Genomic DNA, 19872 nt, shown 5'->3' with positions numbered 1-19872 from the left:
ATGCTCTGGCCTGGTCTCCACAAGAAAAATCCATAGTTAAGCCAACCTAAATCCCAGTGTAGACAGTGCTAGGTCAACAGAAGAATTCTGCCATCGACCTGGCTACTGCCTCTCGGGGAGGTGGATTTCTTGCACCAATGGGAGAATCCCTCCCATCGGCATAGGTAGCATCTACACTGAAGCACTACAGGTGTGCCTCTGTAGCATTTTAAGCCCTTAGTTTTCAGGCCCGGAAAAGTCTCAGGACCAAAGTGAATCCTACATGACTATAAAATGATGAATTGGGGTTGATGGCCTTAATAAACATTGTTGGAAAAGTACCTGATCTTGTGCTTTGAGATAAAATATTTACTATTTACTAAAGGGTGTAGGGACAGCATACCCTCTTGCATTGTTGGAGAGTGGAATGTGGAAGATGAGAGAACACATCAACAAGAGTTCTGCAAGTGCCCGGCTTGGCTATTGGCTGAGATCAGGCAAAAGCAGCTCTCTTCAGGTTGAGGATAAATCTCAAGAAACATTAACACATGATTTATGGACAGGAGTCCCTTAAAGTTACTCCCTAATGCAAGAGTGCCAAGTATTCTATTTCAGTGGCTTTCAACCTTTCCAGACTACTGTACCCCTTTCAGGAGTCTGATTTGTCTTGCATACCCCCAAGTTAACCTCACTTCAAAACTACTTGCTTACAAAATCTGACACAAAAATACAAAAGTGTCTCAGCACACTATTACTGAAAAATTGCTTACTTTCTCATTTTTACCATGTAATTATAAAATAAATCAATTGGGATATAAATACACCTCTACCCCAATATAATGCGAACCGATAGAACATGAATTCGGATATAACGCAGTAAAGCAGCATTCCGGGGGGGGAGGGGGAGTGGGCTGTGCACTCTGATGGATCAAAGCAAGTTTGATATAACAAGGTTTCACCTATAATGCGGTAAGATTTTTTGGCTCCCAAGGACAGCGTTATATCAAGGTAACGGGGTATTGTACTGACATTTCAGTGTATAGTATACACCAGGGATCAGCAACCTTTAGCACATGGCTCGCCAGGGTAAGCACCCTCGTGGGCCGGGCTGGTTTGTTTACCTGCTGCGTCAGCAGGTTTGGCCAATCGCAGCTCCCACTGGCCGCGGTTTGCCGCTCCAGTCCAATGGGGGCGGCGGGAAGCAGCGGCCAGCACATCCCTCGTCCCGCGCCGCTTCCGACAGTCCCCATTGGCCTGGAGCAGTGAACTGCCAGTGGGAGCTGTGATTGGCCGAACCTGCCGACACGGCAGGTAAACAAACCGTCCCGGCCCGCCAGGGTGCTTACCCTGGTGAGCCATGTGCCAAAGATTGCCAATCCCTGGTATATAGAGCAGTATAAACAAGTCATTGTCTGTGTGAAATTTTAGTTTATGCTGACTTCGCTAGTGCTTTTTATGTAGGCTGTTGTAAAATTAGACAAATATCTAGATGAGTTGATATACCCCTTGGAAGACCTCTGCCTACCGCCATGTACCCCTGGTTGAGAACCACTACTCTATTTGATGTGGGAGGAGATACTGAGGCCTATTGCAGTTTCCAGCAACTGCAAGGATATTTCAGTTCACCAGCTGTAATCTGAAGGAAGCTCAACATTAACATATACAGTTCAAGAGTCACAGATGTGGTTACTGAATAGAGATCTACATTTGCTACAAAGTTTCAGTGATCCTTAAACTTTTGAGTGTGCTATTAATATTAATATAAATGTATTCAATAATTAAGTATTGAACTTAAATTATCAACACTAAAATTATGGATAATTAACACATGATTTATGGACAGGAGTCCCTTAAAGTTACTCCCTAATGCAAGAGTGCCAAGTATTCTATTTCAGTGGCTTTCAACCTTTCCAGGTTGAAAATACACAACTACTAAAATATCTTTTTTCTTTTTTGCTTCCAGGACTACACACTCACAATGTATTTCCAGCAGTCCTGGAGGGACAAAAGGCTGTCTTATTCTGGAATACCTTTGAACCTAACTTTGGACAATAGAGTAGCTGACCAGCTCTGGGTGCCAGACACATACTTCCAAAATGACAAGAAGTCATATGTTCATGGGGTTACAGTGAAAAATCGAATGATTCGACTACATCCTGATGGAACAGTCCTTTATGGCCTACGGTATGTAGTATTTTACTTTACATTTCATGTCTTTTTGGAATAATTGTACACAACACTATAGTAGCCATACAGCATGACTTATCACCAACATATTTTCTTTTATTTTGGCTTATTCTGAAAGCTTTACTCAAGTTCACTGGGGCTATAGGTTGAAGTAACTAAAATATCCACCTACAGCATGGGAACCATACTTAGCCTCCAGCTATTTTCCACAACACAACAACACTACCATTTATGTATTTAACTATGACTGATGTGAAAGCCTAATACTTGGGGGAGGGATAGCTCAGTGGTTTGAGCATTGGCCTAGCTACACCCAAGGTTGTGAGTTCAATCCTTGAGGGGGCCACTTAGGGATCTGGGGCAAAATCAGTACTTGGTCCTGCTAGTGAAGCCTGGGGGCTGGACTCGATGACCTTTCAAGGTCCCTTCCAGTTCTAGGAGATGGGATATCTCCATTATTAAAAACAAAAAATTTAAACGCCTCCACATCTTTTGGCTCTTCTGAGCACGTTGGTGCTGCTAAGGAATCTGGCATTACTGTGTTACTCAAGCAATGAAGAAGTATTGACTGAATGAGTTTTAAAGCTGAGTATTGCTTAGTAAGCGTGCAATGATCTAAAATCAAGAGGTAGATGAAAAAGTACAAAAATTAGCTAATCCAAATATGCACTATTCCGTGCTCTCCAGTGATGGAATTTTTCACGTGTGTTTGGCTTTATCATTTAACATGGCTGGTCCAGATTTCCTGACCCATTTGCTCATCCCCACCGGAATATGCTCTTAGTGAACTATAAGCATGCATAACAACTGGAGTCATCAGTATCTTGCAAGCACTGAGAGAGGAGATAGGTAATGGACATTTTGCCTTCACCAAGTCAAAAGAACTGGGTTTGGGAGATGTGGATAAGATCCACTCAAAAAAAAAATCAGTAAGTAAGAGATATGAGAGTTGTTAAAGCATACAAGGATAGTTCATCTATCCTGTGGACATGTCACAGGACATTTTCAATTATTTGTAAATATTTTCTTGGAAACCTAGATGTATTCAGGCATGAATTATTTACCATACAGCTTTTATTTTAACTTGTAACTAGCAAGGTCCATAAGTGTGTTTATTAACATAATGCTCTGAAATCAACAAATCAATAAAGACAAGTGCAAAGTACTTAATTTAGGAAGGAAAAATTCAAATGCACAACTACAAAATGGGAAGTAACTGGCTAGGATATAGTACTGCAGAAAAGGAACTGAGAGCTGTCCCAAGTGGAGGCTCTCATTCCAGTTCCTAACAGAAAAGTATCCACACTTCCCAAGATCACTAGCACAATTGGTCCCAACTAGCACCATTGTTGGTAATTTCATTAGAAAGGCTAAGGACAGAATGGACATGGAAATCCAGCAACTTTCTGACTCCCTGAAGCAGTCAATCCAGGTCATCACGGAAGCAGGGCAATACAGGGATATTCATGATGTACCTCTTCTGTACATAGAGGACTTCAGGCTCCTGATCTGTCCTTTGGCACGTTTCTTTTCAACTAAATTAATTTAAAAGCAATTTTTTAAACCTTTAAAAGCATCTCACTTGATAAAGAGTATCAATGGGGGTAAGAGAGGAAAGGGGGCTGAGCAGAAAAACACTCTGTCCTAATGTCTCAAGAGAAGTAAGGAGGAAAAATTAATCCACAGGCTTTTTTTTTTAACTTTTTGAGAGATGTTCAGATACTTCAGTGATAAGTGTCATAATAAAGACCTGGATGGGTTAGAGTACATTAAGAAGCAGCAGTACTTGGACTTGAATGGTTTTCAGTTCTTCTCCTAAGGAACTAATAATATTTCTACTACTAGGAGTTAAATTTCACAAGTACCCTCCACCTCACTCTAAATAATTGTCTTCAAGCGTAAATTCACCTCTTTCATTTGATGTCTGTCAATACGTATATTTAGTTTAATTTAAATCACTAAGTTCCTTTACAGAGACTAAGATTCCTACATGGCCAGCACTCTAGAGCTCTCTGGAAGGCAACTGGTGGTAAACACAGCCCACACCATCTAGAGTTTAGTAATATCACCTTCTCTTAATTTGCAAAGAATAGGCCAAGAGACCAAAGGGTATTTAGGTGCCAGTTTTCAGAGTAGCAGCCGTGTTAGTCTGTATCCGCAAAAAGAACAGGAGTACTTGTGGCACCTTAGAGACTAACAAATTTATTAGAGCATAAGCTTTTGTGGACTACAGCCCACTTCTTCGGATGCATATAAGATGCCAGTGACACTGATTTACAAGAACAGCAGACAGTCACAGGCATCATGCTTGTAAATAATGTAGTAAGGTAAGAAAGACTTTACTTATTGACCCTAACATTAGATGTTACATATGTCAGGAATTTGTTTTCTGACAGAGAACAAGGTATACCATATATTCTAAATTCTAAGTACAGTACTGCAGGAAGTTCTTAAAGCAAGCACGGGGGGGAAAAAACAAGTCAAAGTATTTGGACATTTTTTGTTTTCATTTTGTTTTGGAACAGAAAAAAATTCAATGCTAGCCATAACTTAGACATTTAATTTCTTTCCAGTGTTTCACAGTAGATCTTTAGAACAACATATTTTTACTTCTTTTGACCCTAGTGGCTTGTCAAAGTTCAGAGCCCTGAGGATATTCCAAGAAGAAATTGGTGATGGAGTCTGGTATTTTCTTTGATGCAATCTTACTTACAAGGAATGTAGAAGTCCTGTTTCTCCCAATGGAGGAGAAGCCAAAGACCAAGGAATAGCTTCTTTGCTTACAGCCCAAGCTTCTTTCAACCACCACAGTTGATTCAGAACCTTGCTCTAGGCTTCTCCAGGCTGCAGCTTAGCTTTCTACACTACCGGCCGGATCGAAGGGCAGCAATCAATCCAGCAGGTGTCGATTTATCGTGTCTGGTATAGATGCGATAAATCGACCGCCGATCACTCTAGCATCGACTCCAGTACTCCACCTCAATGAAAAGCGCAAGGGGAATCGATGGGAGAACGTCTCCCGTCGACACACTGCAGTGAAGACACCGTGGTAGGTAGATCTAAGTACCTCGACTTCAGCTACATTATTTATGTAGCTGAAGTTGCGTAACTTAGATTGACCTCCCCCCGTAATGTAGACCAGCCCTGAGTCTCTCTCTTGTAGGCTCTGTGTCCTGCCTGTTCACACACAGACACCCTCCAAAAACAATCCTCAGCAAAAACCCGTCCACTCACACAGTCCAAAACTCCTGGGCAGGTTCACATAACCTTTTGTCTTTGGGGAGAGGGAGCTTGTGATTAGCTTATACCTACAGTTATGTTAACTCAAGGGCACATTCACACCCATTAATCTCAACAAGATTTTAACTCAACCCAACATTTCACCTAGATCATAATAGTATTATACCATATATAAATTGTGTTCACCTGAAGGAATACAACCAATTTTTGAAAATTATTTCAGGAAGAGAAGGAAGAAATCTTAAAACTATTTTGAAAGAAAAATAAAATACCATCCAAAATTTTGGATCAATGTATATTATTTAAAGATTATCCAATTATGTGGGCATTAATTCCATCTGGTCAAATATAACTTGGTTTATTATTGCCTTACAACACCAGAAGTTCACCAGTTCAGTACAATGTATTTTATAGTCCACCATTGTAGGGGGAACATTTTTAAAGATATGGTTAAATACAATCTAAAGGCTCAAATATGCACATCTAAAATTAAAGGGCTAGATCATGTTATTCCTTATGTTGAGAGAGCACCAAAATCTATTTTACTAGGATTTGTACAGTTTCCAAGAGAGAGGGGACTTTGCCAGGAAGAAAGTTGGCTACTTGTGACAAACTTTGCCCATAGTTGTCTTACAACAGTGGAAATAATGGCAAGAGAATATAGTGAAAAGCATAATTCAGTCAACCTGAAAAACAAAGACATAATGCACAATGCATCTTGGATCCATTTGGTTCATTTTTTAAAAATGTGGATAAGATAGGATTGACAAGCAACACAAATTGCTTCACAGTCCAAAACAGGGATCAATTTCTGAACATCTTAACTATGGCTTAATCTGTACAAAATAAAACCTCAAATATCACATCGGTTCTCTGACTATATAGCCAAATACAGTAGCTTGAAAACTAATAAAATATACCTCTATACATATATACAAAGTAACATGTTTCCATTTATCAAAATCAAGCTAAAGGTATATTAGCAGATGTAGTGAGGCAGCTGCCCCACTCCCTGAGATTATGGGCTGCGGCAGGCCAGTGGGCCTGCGCAGACACACAGCCAATAAGAGAAGGGCTTACTGGGAGCCAGTCAGGGCCCAGGTTGGAGACAGCCAATCAGGGCCAGGCTCAACCCTATAAAAGGCTGCTCAGAGAGAGAGCAGGCAGTCTGTCCCAGGCCTTTGAGAGGGGAAAGTCTATCTCCAAACTGGGAGACTAGCACCGCGGACAGCACAGTACTGGCCAGGCTCAGGGAGCAGAGGGGAGCTCTAGCCTGAGGCCTGCCAGGCTGCAGGCCCTGAGTGGAAGGGCCTAGCAGGTGCAAGGGGCCATAGGGGAAGCAGCCCAGGGAAGCGGACAGACAAGGGGAGAGTAGGAGGACAGCGAGGCTGCCGCCAGAGGGTCCCTGGGTCGGGACCCAAAATAGAGGGCGGGCCTGGGTTCCCCCCCTACCCCCTTGCAGTACATCTAGCCATTGGCCATAGGGAGCGGCCAGTACAGACCATGCCAAATCCCTGACGGGAGGGATTAGACTTTGGGGGGTGTGGTTGACTACGGTGGCTGGACAAGGAGACTGCTGATTGACCCCCCCGCCCCCCGGAAGGGGGTGTGGAAAGACAGAGGGGCACTGCCGGAGGGCAGTGGTCCCGAAGAGGACGCCGCGAGTTGATGCGTGACGAGGGCTCAGACACGCCAACTGAGGGCGAGACGACGGACAGGACACCACCAGGAGGGGGCGCTCCACTGGACTGAGTTAATTCCCAGAACAACCAGTAGGAGGCGCCGCGGTGGTGAGTCCCTACCCCGTTACAGCAGGAAAAACAGATATTAAATATTTGTTGATAGATTATTTTGACCCATCATGAGTTTCCTGTCACACTTTTCAAACCGACAGCTGGGTGGATACTACAAAAACTGTATCAAGTCTATCTGGGAATACTAGGACTTCCTGATATAGAGAGATGTATTCTGTTAGTGGCAAACTAGTACTTAAATTGTGAAAGAGAAAACAACGCACCCATACGGAAATGGCCGAGAGCTTGAAGAATGTGGTTTCGTTTGTTAAACAGAGCATGTGGAGAATGTGTTTCCATTTGCCTTCAGACTTCACATGTCTGCAATTCCCTTCCGTCAAACTAACTGCTGAAAATCAGCTTATCAGGTGAGTTATGCTTAGAGAATTTCTTAGAGAACCTTATAAAATGTTTTTTTGAAAATAGGTAATGGATTTGCCTCCTCTCTTTGTGTAAAGAACTATTCATCATTTCAGTCCTTTAAAATCAGAATGTATGGGAACCATATGTATCTTCAGCAGTGATATTCAGATTAGCTGAACTCACTGGTGAGTGTGTTACAGGTCCCACTCTGTGCCTCATTCAAAGAGGAGATGAGTCTGTCACTGTCCCAGCTAAGTACTTTTGGCTCTTTAGCCCAAGCTGTGGCAGTGCATGCTTTTAGCTCTGGAGGTCCCTGGTTAAATCACCAGTGTGCCAACCAAGATGGGGACCACCACATAGATATATCTGCATATACACTAATCATTCAGGAGCTCATCTAGTTAAATAATAATAATTGATCATTTGTATTCTAATAGTGCCAATAAAACTCAGCTTCCCATTGCTCTGGGCAACTAACTGTAGAAACAGATAATTATGGACAATCCCTGCTCCCAGATGCTTACAGTCTAAAGCCCCATTCCTGCAAGTCATGGTGTCCAGGAAGACCCTTCTGCCCATATCAGACCAGATTTAAGACAAGATACAACAAGTGAAGGTGACAAACTGACAGAGGAATGGCTATAGGAACGTGTTTCATACGTGGAGTAATTTTTTGAGGAAATAAAACAAGCAAAATTAAATGATAATCAGTAACTCCTAGTGGCCACCTTTCTTGGTAATAGTTCTGTTATGGCCATTCATCCTACATTGTTCAGAGATCATATGAATGAGGATTTCATATGAAAGGGCATGCACTGAATGACATACAGTAAATACCTCATAAGAGAGAAAAGAAGAATGGGAGAGAGAGGCTGCTAACAGAGAAGTGATTCTTCCATGAGAATACAGCAGAGTCTCCAAAGTTAGTCTCCTGGGTAAAAACCAAGCATTGCAATATATTAGTGAGCATTTAGCAGCTGCTGCACAGTATATGAGTGTAAATAGACTATCATCAAGCCTCTCACAAAGATGCAATGACCTGCAAGTTTCACTTTCATTACTGAAAATGAAACATCAGCCAGGCATTGCTTGAACAAGACAACCCTAATTATGCTGCAAACAAGATTTGAATTCCCTACGAATCATTAGTTCTCTCAGACAGGTCCTTAAACTGTATCTATAAAATGATTTTAATGCTTCATTTCCCCCGGGCCTTCTATTCCCATTTTCAGTCCAGAGTCAAACATTTATTTTCAGACTCAGATATGAAAGATTGCTGGCACTTCTTAAATGAGAAGTTGGAATACTCAGAGTTCTAAATAACATTTTGTCTGTATCTCAGAGGTAGGCAGTTTGGAATTAATACAATGTACAGTTTAAACAGGGGCAAAGAAAAACAAAGCAAGATTAATAATTCAGTTCTCCATGAATAAACAATACAAATATAAACAGAATACATTAATATGGCATTAGATTATATTTCTGAAACTCTACTGCTTCACTACGTGTTTATTACATAGTAGTACTTCTCTTATTTGACATAACTCTACAAGAAGGCCCCTGAGCCATTATTTTACAACATTCAACTGCAATAATAGAGTTGGTTCAAGACAGACATGTATGGGCACTTAGCTACTCAAGTCCAGTGTTGAATATTTCTGAACTCCCCAACTCACTGACTTACTATTATCTATCTCCCGGTGCAACTACTACTTCTGGAAATGATTAGCCATAATGAGGTATAACACACTGGTAACAGTATTTAAATAACTGCTCCATCTAAAGTCACAGTCCTGGAAACACTTATGCACGTGCTTAATTTTAATCCCATTGATTTCAACTGAAAACATGTCAGATGTTTTGACCAAATATTTTTATGCATATGCAATATCTATGCCCTTATAGGTGTATAAAATATTTACATACATCTAGATATATTTATTCTTACATTTTTATTGAATACAGTAGTTAATGTCTTACTAGGTTCATATAGCAATATTTCTAACTTATTTCTTATGTTGTACTTTATTGTCCAATATTCTTGCTATAAGTTAGTAACAGACCCAGTTTATATTTCAGGCCTCTGTATTTTTCCTTTTTTGGTGAACATTAACTTTTTTCAGGATTTTTTTTTAAAGCAGCAATTCAGGTAAAAGTAAACAATCCTTTTGGGCACTATGTCTAAAATTAGTTTTTCTTTTGATTGTTCAAAACTCAGATTCCTGAAATCACAAATGTTTACTTTCACACTCTCATATGTAAGTTCCTGTAGGACCCAGGAGAGCAACTCTGTAGTTAACTATACTTTTAAGGGTTTTTTGTTAACTTGTGGTGGTGTGTTTCATACAACTTCCTACACAGTATCAAAATGAAAACTTTCATGTAAAAGATCCTATTTTCAGTAGCCCTCTCACCCCTTTCTTTGAACTCTTTGCAACATTTCAATATTATCAGCTGATAATGCTGTTCACCATTCTTTCACCATTATAACCAGATCCAATTCTTTAGAGTGAAGTACTTAGTTTTTGACTATGCTACAATCTGTGGATATGTGAACCAATTCAGATCACAAAAGGAAAATAGGCTCAAGCCTCTGACCAAAATTAACCTGATTTGTGTAGAGGTGTGTGTGTGTGTGTGAGAGAGAGAGAGACACACAAATCAGGTTCAAATGAAGTCTCACACACACACACACACACACACACACACACACCTCAGTACTTCCTAAGAGCAAATACTCCCAACTATTACTAGTTTTTCCATCTGGTCCACCTCTGGAAGTACCAGCAATATCATTACTCTAATTTGCCAGATTTACAGAGCATATATATTTGGATATATGTATCTGAAGTGAACCTCAAATATTTTTAGTGTTGCCTATTACAACAACTTTCATTGATAAACGAGAACAGAATTTTGTCCAGTGTATTTTAAGAATTAACACACTGCACGTACCTCAGAAGTGTCAGTTTCTGTTTAAAAGTTCATTTTAATTTCAGAAGTGCAAGGCAATTATTACTGAAACTGCATGATCACACTCTAGCAGTGTTTTCTGTTTTCTTAGGTCCTGATCTAACTTGCATTGATATCAGTGGGAGTCTTTCAATTGACGTCAATACAATTGGACTGGGCACAGTTTAAGACAGATGCAAGAGGCTGGCTCAGATCAGATCACAATTTTTTAGTGTTCCCACGTTATTTTTTATTATTTGTATTGTAATAATGCACAATACAATTGTGCTAGGCACCGTACAACATAAATGAAAGACGGTTCCTGCCCCAGAATGTTCACAATCCTATAGCTTGTTATTTATGTAGGGGCCATGTAGCATAAATGTTCTGGCAGAGAAGTTTTCTATCCACACAGTGCATATGACATGTCTGTAGTGTGCACATTGCTGGAATTCTAAGCAGATCAGTAATCAGTTGTAACGCTGACATGGATTTAAAAGTTTTCAATGTGTACATTATGGTCGCATTTTCAAACAGCCTCCCTTAACTGCACCAACAAAATTTGCAGATATCGGTTTTTGCATACAAAGGTTTAGATTGTGCTACCCACCTATTCACACAAATGCCACTGAAGTCAGACTAGCACAACCTAGCCAAAATGAGTAGTGGTACAGGCAAGGTAGTTTTTGAACTCTCAGTTCCCTATTTTGTGAGTGCGGGTGCTGTTTTTTTAAAAACATGAAAATAGTTTTGGCAGCAAATATAACAGGCATATTACAGAATCTAGTTTTGCCAGCAAACACTATAACCATGTTCACAGAATCTTAGAAACGTAGAACTGACAGGATGAAGTATGCCTATGCCATGCCTCACAGTTGTCTGTTTAACCTATTCTTAAACACAGGGATTCTATAGATGCCTTGGATAACCTGTTCCAGTGTTTAACTGTCCTTGTAGTTAGAAAGCTTTTCCTAATATCAAACCTGAATTTCCCTTGCTGCAAATTAAGCCAATTATTGCTTGTCCTACCCTGGGTAGACAAGGAAGGCAATGGACCACCATCCTCTTTAGAACAACCTTTTACATAGTTGAAATCTGTTATATCCCCCATTTGATCTTCTCTAAACTAAACATGCCCATTTCTTTCAACCTTTCCTCATGGATCAGGTTTTCTAAACCTCTTGTTTTTGTTGCTCTCCTCTGGACTTTCTCCAATTTGTTTACACAATTCTTAAAGTATGGTGCCCAGGACTGGATACAAAACTCCAGCTGAGGCCTCACTCGTGCAGAGTAGAGAGGAACCATTAGCTCCCGTGTCTTACTTATGACACTTCTGTTAATATAGTCCAGAATGATGCTCATATTTTTCACAACAGCAAAATTGCTGACTCTTATTCAATTTGCAATCCACCATAACAACTCCCAGATCCTTTTCTGCAGTACCGCTGCCTAGACAGTTATTCCCCACTTTGCATTTCATCAGCAATTTTCAAACAGCACTGTCTCTGACTGGCTCATTCTACTTTAGTAACACACCTGTCAGCATCATTAAAGAATTCTAATAATCCACAGCACAAGTCTTTTAGTGCAGCGGAACTTCATAGCGTTGTGTGGATTTCACCCTTTGTGCCCCCCTTTCCCCAATGTCTTTAAGGGACTGAGGATGTTGAGCCTTTGCTGAGGGTAGGCCATCGTAGCAATGTAGGGCGTCTGCTATTGCTAATATTCAAGCATTACATATTTCCCTTTGTACTACCATATAATTCTAGTCAAAAGAGACTGTAGTTTAAAAAAATTTAAAAATATATAAAAAGCTACTTTACTTCACTCCGTAGAAAAACACAGAGCAACATGCTGTGCAGTCTTTTATGAGGTGATAAAGTAGCTTTGAAAATGAGCCAACTAGCTATCTCTCATCTTCCATATATCAGTGCCAACAGATATAGTGGTAGCAAGCAGCTTAACATAATTAAGAATCATGTTGAGCCACAGTATCCAAGGAGGAGCAAGAAATTATAGTTGAAACAGGAAAGATTTACAATCTTCCATTTAGTATGCTCATGTTGTACAATTATCTGGTTTTGGGGGGCCCATAAAAGTTGGTTTCAGGTTTCCTTTATTTTGCAAACCTATAAATGTAAGATTGATTGATATTTTTAAAGCTGTTCCTAGGGCTGAATATTTGCCACTATGATTTTTCCTACAGCTCACAGGTTATTAATGGTCCCTATTACAGTGCTATCTTTTGGAGCCCATGAATCAGGTGATTGGTCTGCCCCCCATTTTATGGGTCAGGAGGTGCGGCTTTCCCATTCAAAGTTGTGGGTGCCGTATAGGCTGCTGCAGGTGGAATTAGAGTTGCTGCAAGCTTTGTCCCAGCTGGCTGCTTTTAAATGAGCCAATTTGTGTGGCTGAGCAGACCGTATGGCCCCTGATCACAAGAGGTCCAGGCTAATGAGGGTCTAAGGTACATTGCAAGGTCCATTTTTTATCCATATCTGCAAGGAAGTGGGAAAACTGTGGAGGGAGAGTTCAAATATGTTCCAGCTGGTTGGTGCAGAGCTCTCAGCTGCACTAGTATTAAAGGCTGTGCATGCTACCCCAGACATAGGTGGTGTCTTGCAGGACAGGGGCCAATGGCTGACTAGTGGGGAAAGGAGAGGATGCCTCTCCTGTAGCTCTGGACTCTCTCCACTCTTCTCCCCTATTCCTGTGAGGCTTGTGAGGGATAGCTGCCCATGTGTCAACAGGAGCATTCAGAGGGGGGAGGGTTGAACAAGATGAAGTTGGTGGGCCAACACATTCACAACAGGGAAGAGAGAACAGGAAGCAGATCCAGCCTTGAGCTACTGGGCTCTTTCTGTTCCCTCCCTCTGCCTTCCCTTCCCATCCATGGGCCCTCACTCACATAGCTTGTTCCCTCCTCACCTCTCTCCTATCAAGAGTCTGTCATCTCCTCTTCGGCAGCCCCAGGGCTCACTGGCCTCTCTGTGCTTCTGGGAGAGAAGGGAAAAGGAGATCAGCAGTCCTAAAGGTGGGGGAGAAGAGGGCGGCAACACTGTAATTAGTTGAGCGGTTGTGACCCTGGAACGTCTGGCAGAGACCACAAGGGGGACAGAGTTTTATAGGGATCCCCTGGGTCGGGTATATACGTATTAGTTCACAAAAGGGTGGTGTGTAAGATCGCTACTGAGAAGCAGTACCCTGCTGGTCATCATAATCATCGTGAAATGTATGTAAGGATAATATCTAAGAAGTTAGCCATCTATCCTGAAAAGTATGTTCTTCAGCGAAGGCAGGTCACCAGGAAGTGACATTCCTTGAACAGGTTCCTTTCAGACACGGGATAACAGACACTTCTCTCTGTCTGCTCATTGTGTATTGCCTGCTTCACATTGGTGGTCTATTTGAATACTGAGCCTGATGCTAATCAAAAGATTGACAAGAGAGGCAAGCCACAGGAAAAAACAAACAGCCGAGGATATTTATGAAGAAGAACAAAGGACTGTCTTAATATATCTAAGGGTATCAAGAGACCCCTTGTGTCCTTCACCTAGGAGACATGCTGACAACATGTGCTGTCTCATGAAAAAGATATATCAGCCTGGCTGGAAAGCACTGGTGAGCAGTGTCTTATTAATTCTGTTCTCTAGAATGCTTGTTATGGTTTTATGTAATATGTAACCCTTTGTTTCCAATACTTCTACTTGTAATCACTGGAATCTCTATATTTTGTTAAATTAACTTTTACTTGTTTCCACTATAAACTTATCTAAGTGCTGTGTGTCAAGCTCAGAGGTGATCTTAGGTGTAACTGGTAAGATGGGATGTACTACTTCTTTGAAAGCAGTGAATCTGTGAACACAGTGAGCAACCAATGGATTGGGTGCGCCATGCTCCAGGGAGACAATCGGAGGTTGGAGTGTGCTAATCACTAACCCGCAGAGAGAGAGAGCAGGGCTTGTGCAGGCCTAGCAAGGAGTTCTTCTGTTGCCAGTGACTCCATGGCCAGTGGAGCTGGGGAGCTGCCAGAGAGACCAGGCTCTCACTTTCAGGGAAAGTGATAGCAAGGTGCCTCACATCCCTGGATGCCCTAGGGAAGTGTCACAGGGGTTGGCAGCTGGTATTAGTCTATGGAGTGAAAGCAGCCAGCCCTAATTGGATCTGTGTATGGGGCAATATGAATTGTACCACAGGTTGCATTGAGGGGCTTAATTGTATGGGCGTATCTGCACCTAACCCTGCACTGAGGCCCTATAAGAAGCCCCTTCCCCCCACACACACACCCCAGTTAACCTGTTACAAATTGCAAAGCTGGTTTACCTAATGCAGACTGTGTGGAAAAACTAGTTTTCCTAATTTAAAAAGTTAGTCTGTCACTTAGTGCATGATGTGCAACAAAATACAGGTGTTGTGCTTTTCATTTCAGTGGCTTGTCTCTCACACTGGCAGGTTTGCAGATTGAGAGGTATGGTAGTTCATATGCTGACTAAAGATAGAAGGGGGATAATAGGAGTGGTCTATTTTATAGTTGTATATGTTTGGAATTGTGCAGGAGCACCTAGCTCAAGAGATAGGTGCTCTTTTTTTCGTGACTGTGTGTACAAATCTAAACAAACAGCAGCAGTTTTACTGACAGCAAGGGACTCCTGCATTCCAATACCAGTGCTCTCACTGCCTCAAACCAGTTAAGCTTACTTGTTCAAAAGTGTGGGTGCCTCATTGTTTGGGTCTCGCTTTCAAAATTAAGGACCCCCAAAATGGAGGCACCCAGAAATAGTGCCCTCTTTTGAAAATTGTCCTTAATCTTTCCGTCTGTTCCCTCCTTATAAAATGGAGAGGGTACATACTTACTGTCATGCTGTCTGATGACCGTGAGTGCCTACCTCAGGGCAAACTCCCCAAACTGGTGGTGTGTTCTATAATTAGATTTCACCAATCCAGGGACAAACGTTAACTCCTGGATCGCTATACCAGGCTTGCCATGGAGTCACAGACAGTCCCCTCAGACTCTCCAGTTTATCTTACAGACAAACTGGACTTTGTGATAAAAAGGTCACTTATACCAAAAATCATATATATCAGGTTGCTCCCAGTTTCAAGAGACCAGTCACTTACCCCAGATCAATTGGTTCTCTAGATCTTATGCCAAAGACAACAATGGTAGCCAATTCTGTAGTAAATTAACTGAAGGTTTATTAGCTAGGAAAAGAAAATGAGTTATTGAGAGGTTAAAGCAGGAAAAATATATGCACAGATGAGTCATAATCCTAAAACGAATCCTAGTCTCATTTTAGTGAACATCAATTGGTTACATTTGCTGAAAGGTGGGCCTGGAATAATGTTTCTCAGGCTTACATAAAAATATGAAGGCAAGTTCTGATTAACAGGTTTTGAGAAAGTTAATTTGATGAAGTACTTCTATCTGTTCTCATACTGTTCATTGGAAGTGCCTGGACCCTTCACCATCACTTTGGAAATTCTGCTAGTTCTCTTCAGATTACAAATTCAGAATCAAATTAAATTACATTTAGTCTCTAATTAAAAATGTGATGTTGGATAATTAGTACCCCAGTAAACTAAACCAAAGATTGGAAAAGGCACAGCATGAATGCTATTGCATGACAATGACTGCAGAAACAATTGGAAATTATGCAAAGTTCACTGCCTTCTTTCTATGGCTCCATTCATCAACATTTTACTATTCCAATATATAAGTGGGCACTGGTAACAAAATTACTATACATATTGCTTTGTGATATACCTACTATGATTACCTGGAGTTATCTGACATGTTTATTATTTTGTAATTAGAGATGGAGCTGGTAGCTGCACAAGCAACCTTAATTCTGGCATTTCCTAATTTTTTATAAGTGCTTGACTTTGCAACCTTAACATTTTCTTTTAATGCCATTTTGTATGTAATATCTATTGAGACCATGAAAGTTACCTCACTACCACTGCACATAACTTTTCATAAAGTAAGGTAAATAGGATATAATGTATTCATAAATGCAGCTTTATAGTTTAAAGGCCATCATTTGGTGAAGAGGGAAGGGAACACTCTTAAGTGAAATATAATTGCAGGGGATTACAAATGAAAAATATGTATGCACTAACTGCAGAAGTTGAGGCTAAAATCTAGTTTAAGACTCCTAGGGGTATGTAGCATAATGTGGATCTTTACTACTGAATGCAAAATAGAGAAAACCCAATAACTCTTTATGGGATACCATTTCCAAATCAAAATATCACTCCCTTGTGCTCCCACAATTCCAAGGCTATTCTCTGAGTCAAACACAGGACAGACATATGGGGAGCTTACAAAGTAAAGTGGTAGATCATAAATGTCAAATCTAAACATGAGGAGGAAATTGAAAACAATCCCCCCGGACTTTAAAACTTTCAGTGTATGAGAGTCTGGACCTGAATTTCATTTACACTAAGATTCTTTTATACTTCTTTGGAAGTATAATTAAGGCCTTCGTAACAGTGGCCTCATAATCGGGAGCAGGCCTGCTTTTAAGACATTTCCCTGAGAAAAGTAATGGACTCTACACACCAAAAATTTGACAGTGTGCAGCACCCACTTGCCTTTGCTGAAAGCATGATGGCAGCCATATCAATAAAGGCTACACCACAGTGCAGCAGAACACAGGACAGTAAGGAAAGCAAAATGGAAGAACATGATACAGACAGGATAGATAAAGAACATCCCTATGTATGAAAGGTTCTCGCCCTGGACTGAAGCAAAATGTTTGGAATCTATATCAGAGCTAAAGGTGTTATGAACCTACGAGTTCAAAAGGGTGGGAAGGTGATGATAGTGGCCAGCTCTTGTTTTAATTGTTAATGGAGTAGCTTTCAGATTTTCCAGAATCAAATGGGAAGAAAGGCTCATATAGGAGTCTAATTCAGCAATGCCTGTACTCGATGAATAATATTTATTCACAGGAATAATCCTACTGATTACACAGAGGGCAGGAGCAAAGCCAAAATAAAAATTCACTTTTAAATTCCTGTGAACGTTCAGAAAGAACGTTTGGGGGCTTTTTGTCCAGATTTACTAATGCCTTGCCTCAAAAATACTTCCCTGCCCCCTCAAAGGAAGCAACAACATTGTGTGTTTTCCTGAAGTGGTTCGTGTCTTAACATTGTGTAAAGAAATTTCATCACAGAACAGTGCCAGGCCCAGTCATTCTTTGAGGCCATTTTGGAATCCGTGATTTCCAGACTAAAATCTTATTGTCCCATTCCAACCAAAACATAGTGCAATGCAGCAAAACTTTGGGACAGAATACATTTTAAAAATACAATATTTTACAGAATACAGAGCTAAGAGAGAATCACATATAGGTCCCAATCTGAAAAAGCCTTATATATATATATATATATATATATATATATATATATATATATATATACACACACACATACACACACACTCTTAGTCTCTAGTCCCCTGGCAATCAATTTTAAGAACACAACTGGTCTACCTGAAGTCAACTGGACTAGTCATGTGCTTAAAGTTAATCATGTGTTTTAGGTGCTCTGCTGGACTGAGACGATAATGCTAAACACCTTGTAGAATCAAGTCTTAAGTATTTTGCAGAACAAAAGCCATAAGGCCAAATACAAAGTCCACTAAAATTAGTCATGGTCTCCAACAGGTTTTGGATCAAGCCCATAATCCTTATAACTGAAGTAGTTCATTGCCTAATGACCCAATTATTAACAATTTTAAATCCACCACAAGAACAATGAAATCATACAAAACAAGACTAAGAACAAAAAAAAAGGGATGAAAATAGAAGTAATATTGCAGAAGTTATTTTTATGGTGAAGACATCTTACAAAAGAGAATTACATATTTTCATACAGGATAGGTACATTAATTCTTTTTTCATCAATATAATTTGGAAAGGGTTTCCACATATTTTCAGGTAGATCTCCCCCATCCTATACTTTATAAATTGTTCTCTAAAGAAGCAATATGAGCCAGGTTAGTCATCCATTTCACCTCTACTAAAGAAATTGTCTATCCAATTATTTGAAATTATTCTCTCTCACTATTAATCCAATCTGCATCAAGGTTGCCTTTCTTGATTTGATATTCTTCAGACCTGCAGAATCTTTTGGAAGTGCATTGACATTTGGTATGCAGAGTAATTGTAACCGAGTCAGTCCCAGCATATTACATAGGTAAGGTGGGTGAGGTAATATCTTTTATTGGACTAACTTCTGTTGGTGAGAGAGAGCGAGACAAGCTTTCGAGCTACACAGAGCTCTTCTTCAGCTCAGACCCAAATAACTACTCTATGTAACTCAAAAGCTTGTCAGGCTCTTGATATTTGGCAGGCATTTATATTAAAGCACACTTAAAGAATTGTATAAATACTGTATTTCGATAACCCCTAAATTTGTCACACCATTTCTATAGTAACAAAAGTAATTCTTCATGACAATGACTTGGTTTAAAAATTGTAAAGCATCTTTGATCCAGAAGAATCATAAAGCATTTTATAAGCCTTTTCTTTAAGCACCTCTTCAGCTAATACTGAAATGCAGCCACCATGGATACCAGACTACAATATCTTTATTTCAAGTGATAGTGGCTACGTGGAGAGCTGAAAGGCCCCACATCCTGACATTTTAAGTTGATTTTAACAGCTCAAATTTCTCATGTCAGATTGCAAAAGTGGATTACAGGGATATATAATAAAAAGGAAAATAAAAATATGATCAGGACTTCTTAGAGGGGCTCCGCATGGTCAGTTGCTCACACCAACACACAGCAGTATAAGTTTCAGCTTCATGTTACATGAGTTAGCTGTTTATATTTGCCTAATTTTGTATGATTTGGATTTCACTATGTATATGGTATAAGAATAAAGATACTGCTCTTATTAGGATTGATTTACTACTTATTCCTCAAGCATGTCCCCTGCTCCAGAATAGTTGATTTTTAATCAAAGTTCTTGCAGTTATTTAGGGTCTCACTGAAAACAGATTGGGAACTAATGCCAGATTGCAGCATGTAACTATAATAAGCTTCCTGTGTGATTATATCCTTTATGGTGTTTAAAGAACAAAAACCGCTCTTAACATTAACTTAGTTCTGCTGTGTATAATCAAGATGTTATTCTGATTAGTATACTGTATATTGGCTTTTGATATATGCAACATAACATATGGTTTTTCTTGACTCAAATCTCATTTAAAAGTAGTTTGAGAAAAGCAAATCTATTTCATTTATACAAATCAAGATACAGGGGCAGTAATTAAAGGTGTACTTAGCTTTGGGTTTCCAAATTGCATGTAAATAATACCTGGCATAGCGATGACAACACTAATATAT

The 19872-nt window shown here is 40.1% G+C and overlaps 1 protein-coding gene across 1 annotated transcript in view; it reads left to right on the top strand.

Annotated features, from left to right (window-relative positions):
* Positions 1–1948: 1948 nt before the first annotated feature.
* The window catches only part of LOC117878479 (gamma-aminobutyric acid receptor subunit beta-1), a 107593-nt gene continuing 89669 nt past the window's right edge, over positions 1949–19872 (top strand). The window contains exon 1 of the mRNA XM_034772687.1: positions 1949–2163. Coding sequence (XP_034628578.1) covers positions 1958–2163 — 206 coding nt within the window. The 5' untranslated portion in view covers positions 1949–1957. The remainder of the gene's footprint in view (positions 2164–19872) is intronic.

Source organism: Trachemys scripta, chromosome 5 (assembly GCF_013100865.1).
Source record: "Trachemys scripta elegans isolate TJP31775 chromosome 5, CAS_Tse_1.0, whole genome shotgun sequence".
Lineage (NCBI taxonomy): Eukaryota > Metazoa > Chordata > Testudines > Emydidae > Trachemys > Trachemys scripta.
Note: the sequence above shows the minus strand (reverse complement) of the source record. Positions and strands in the feature narration are given on the sequence as shown.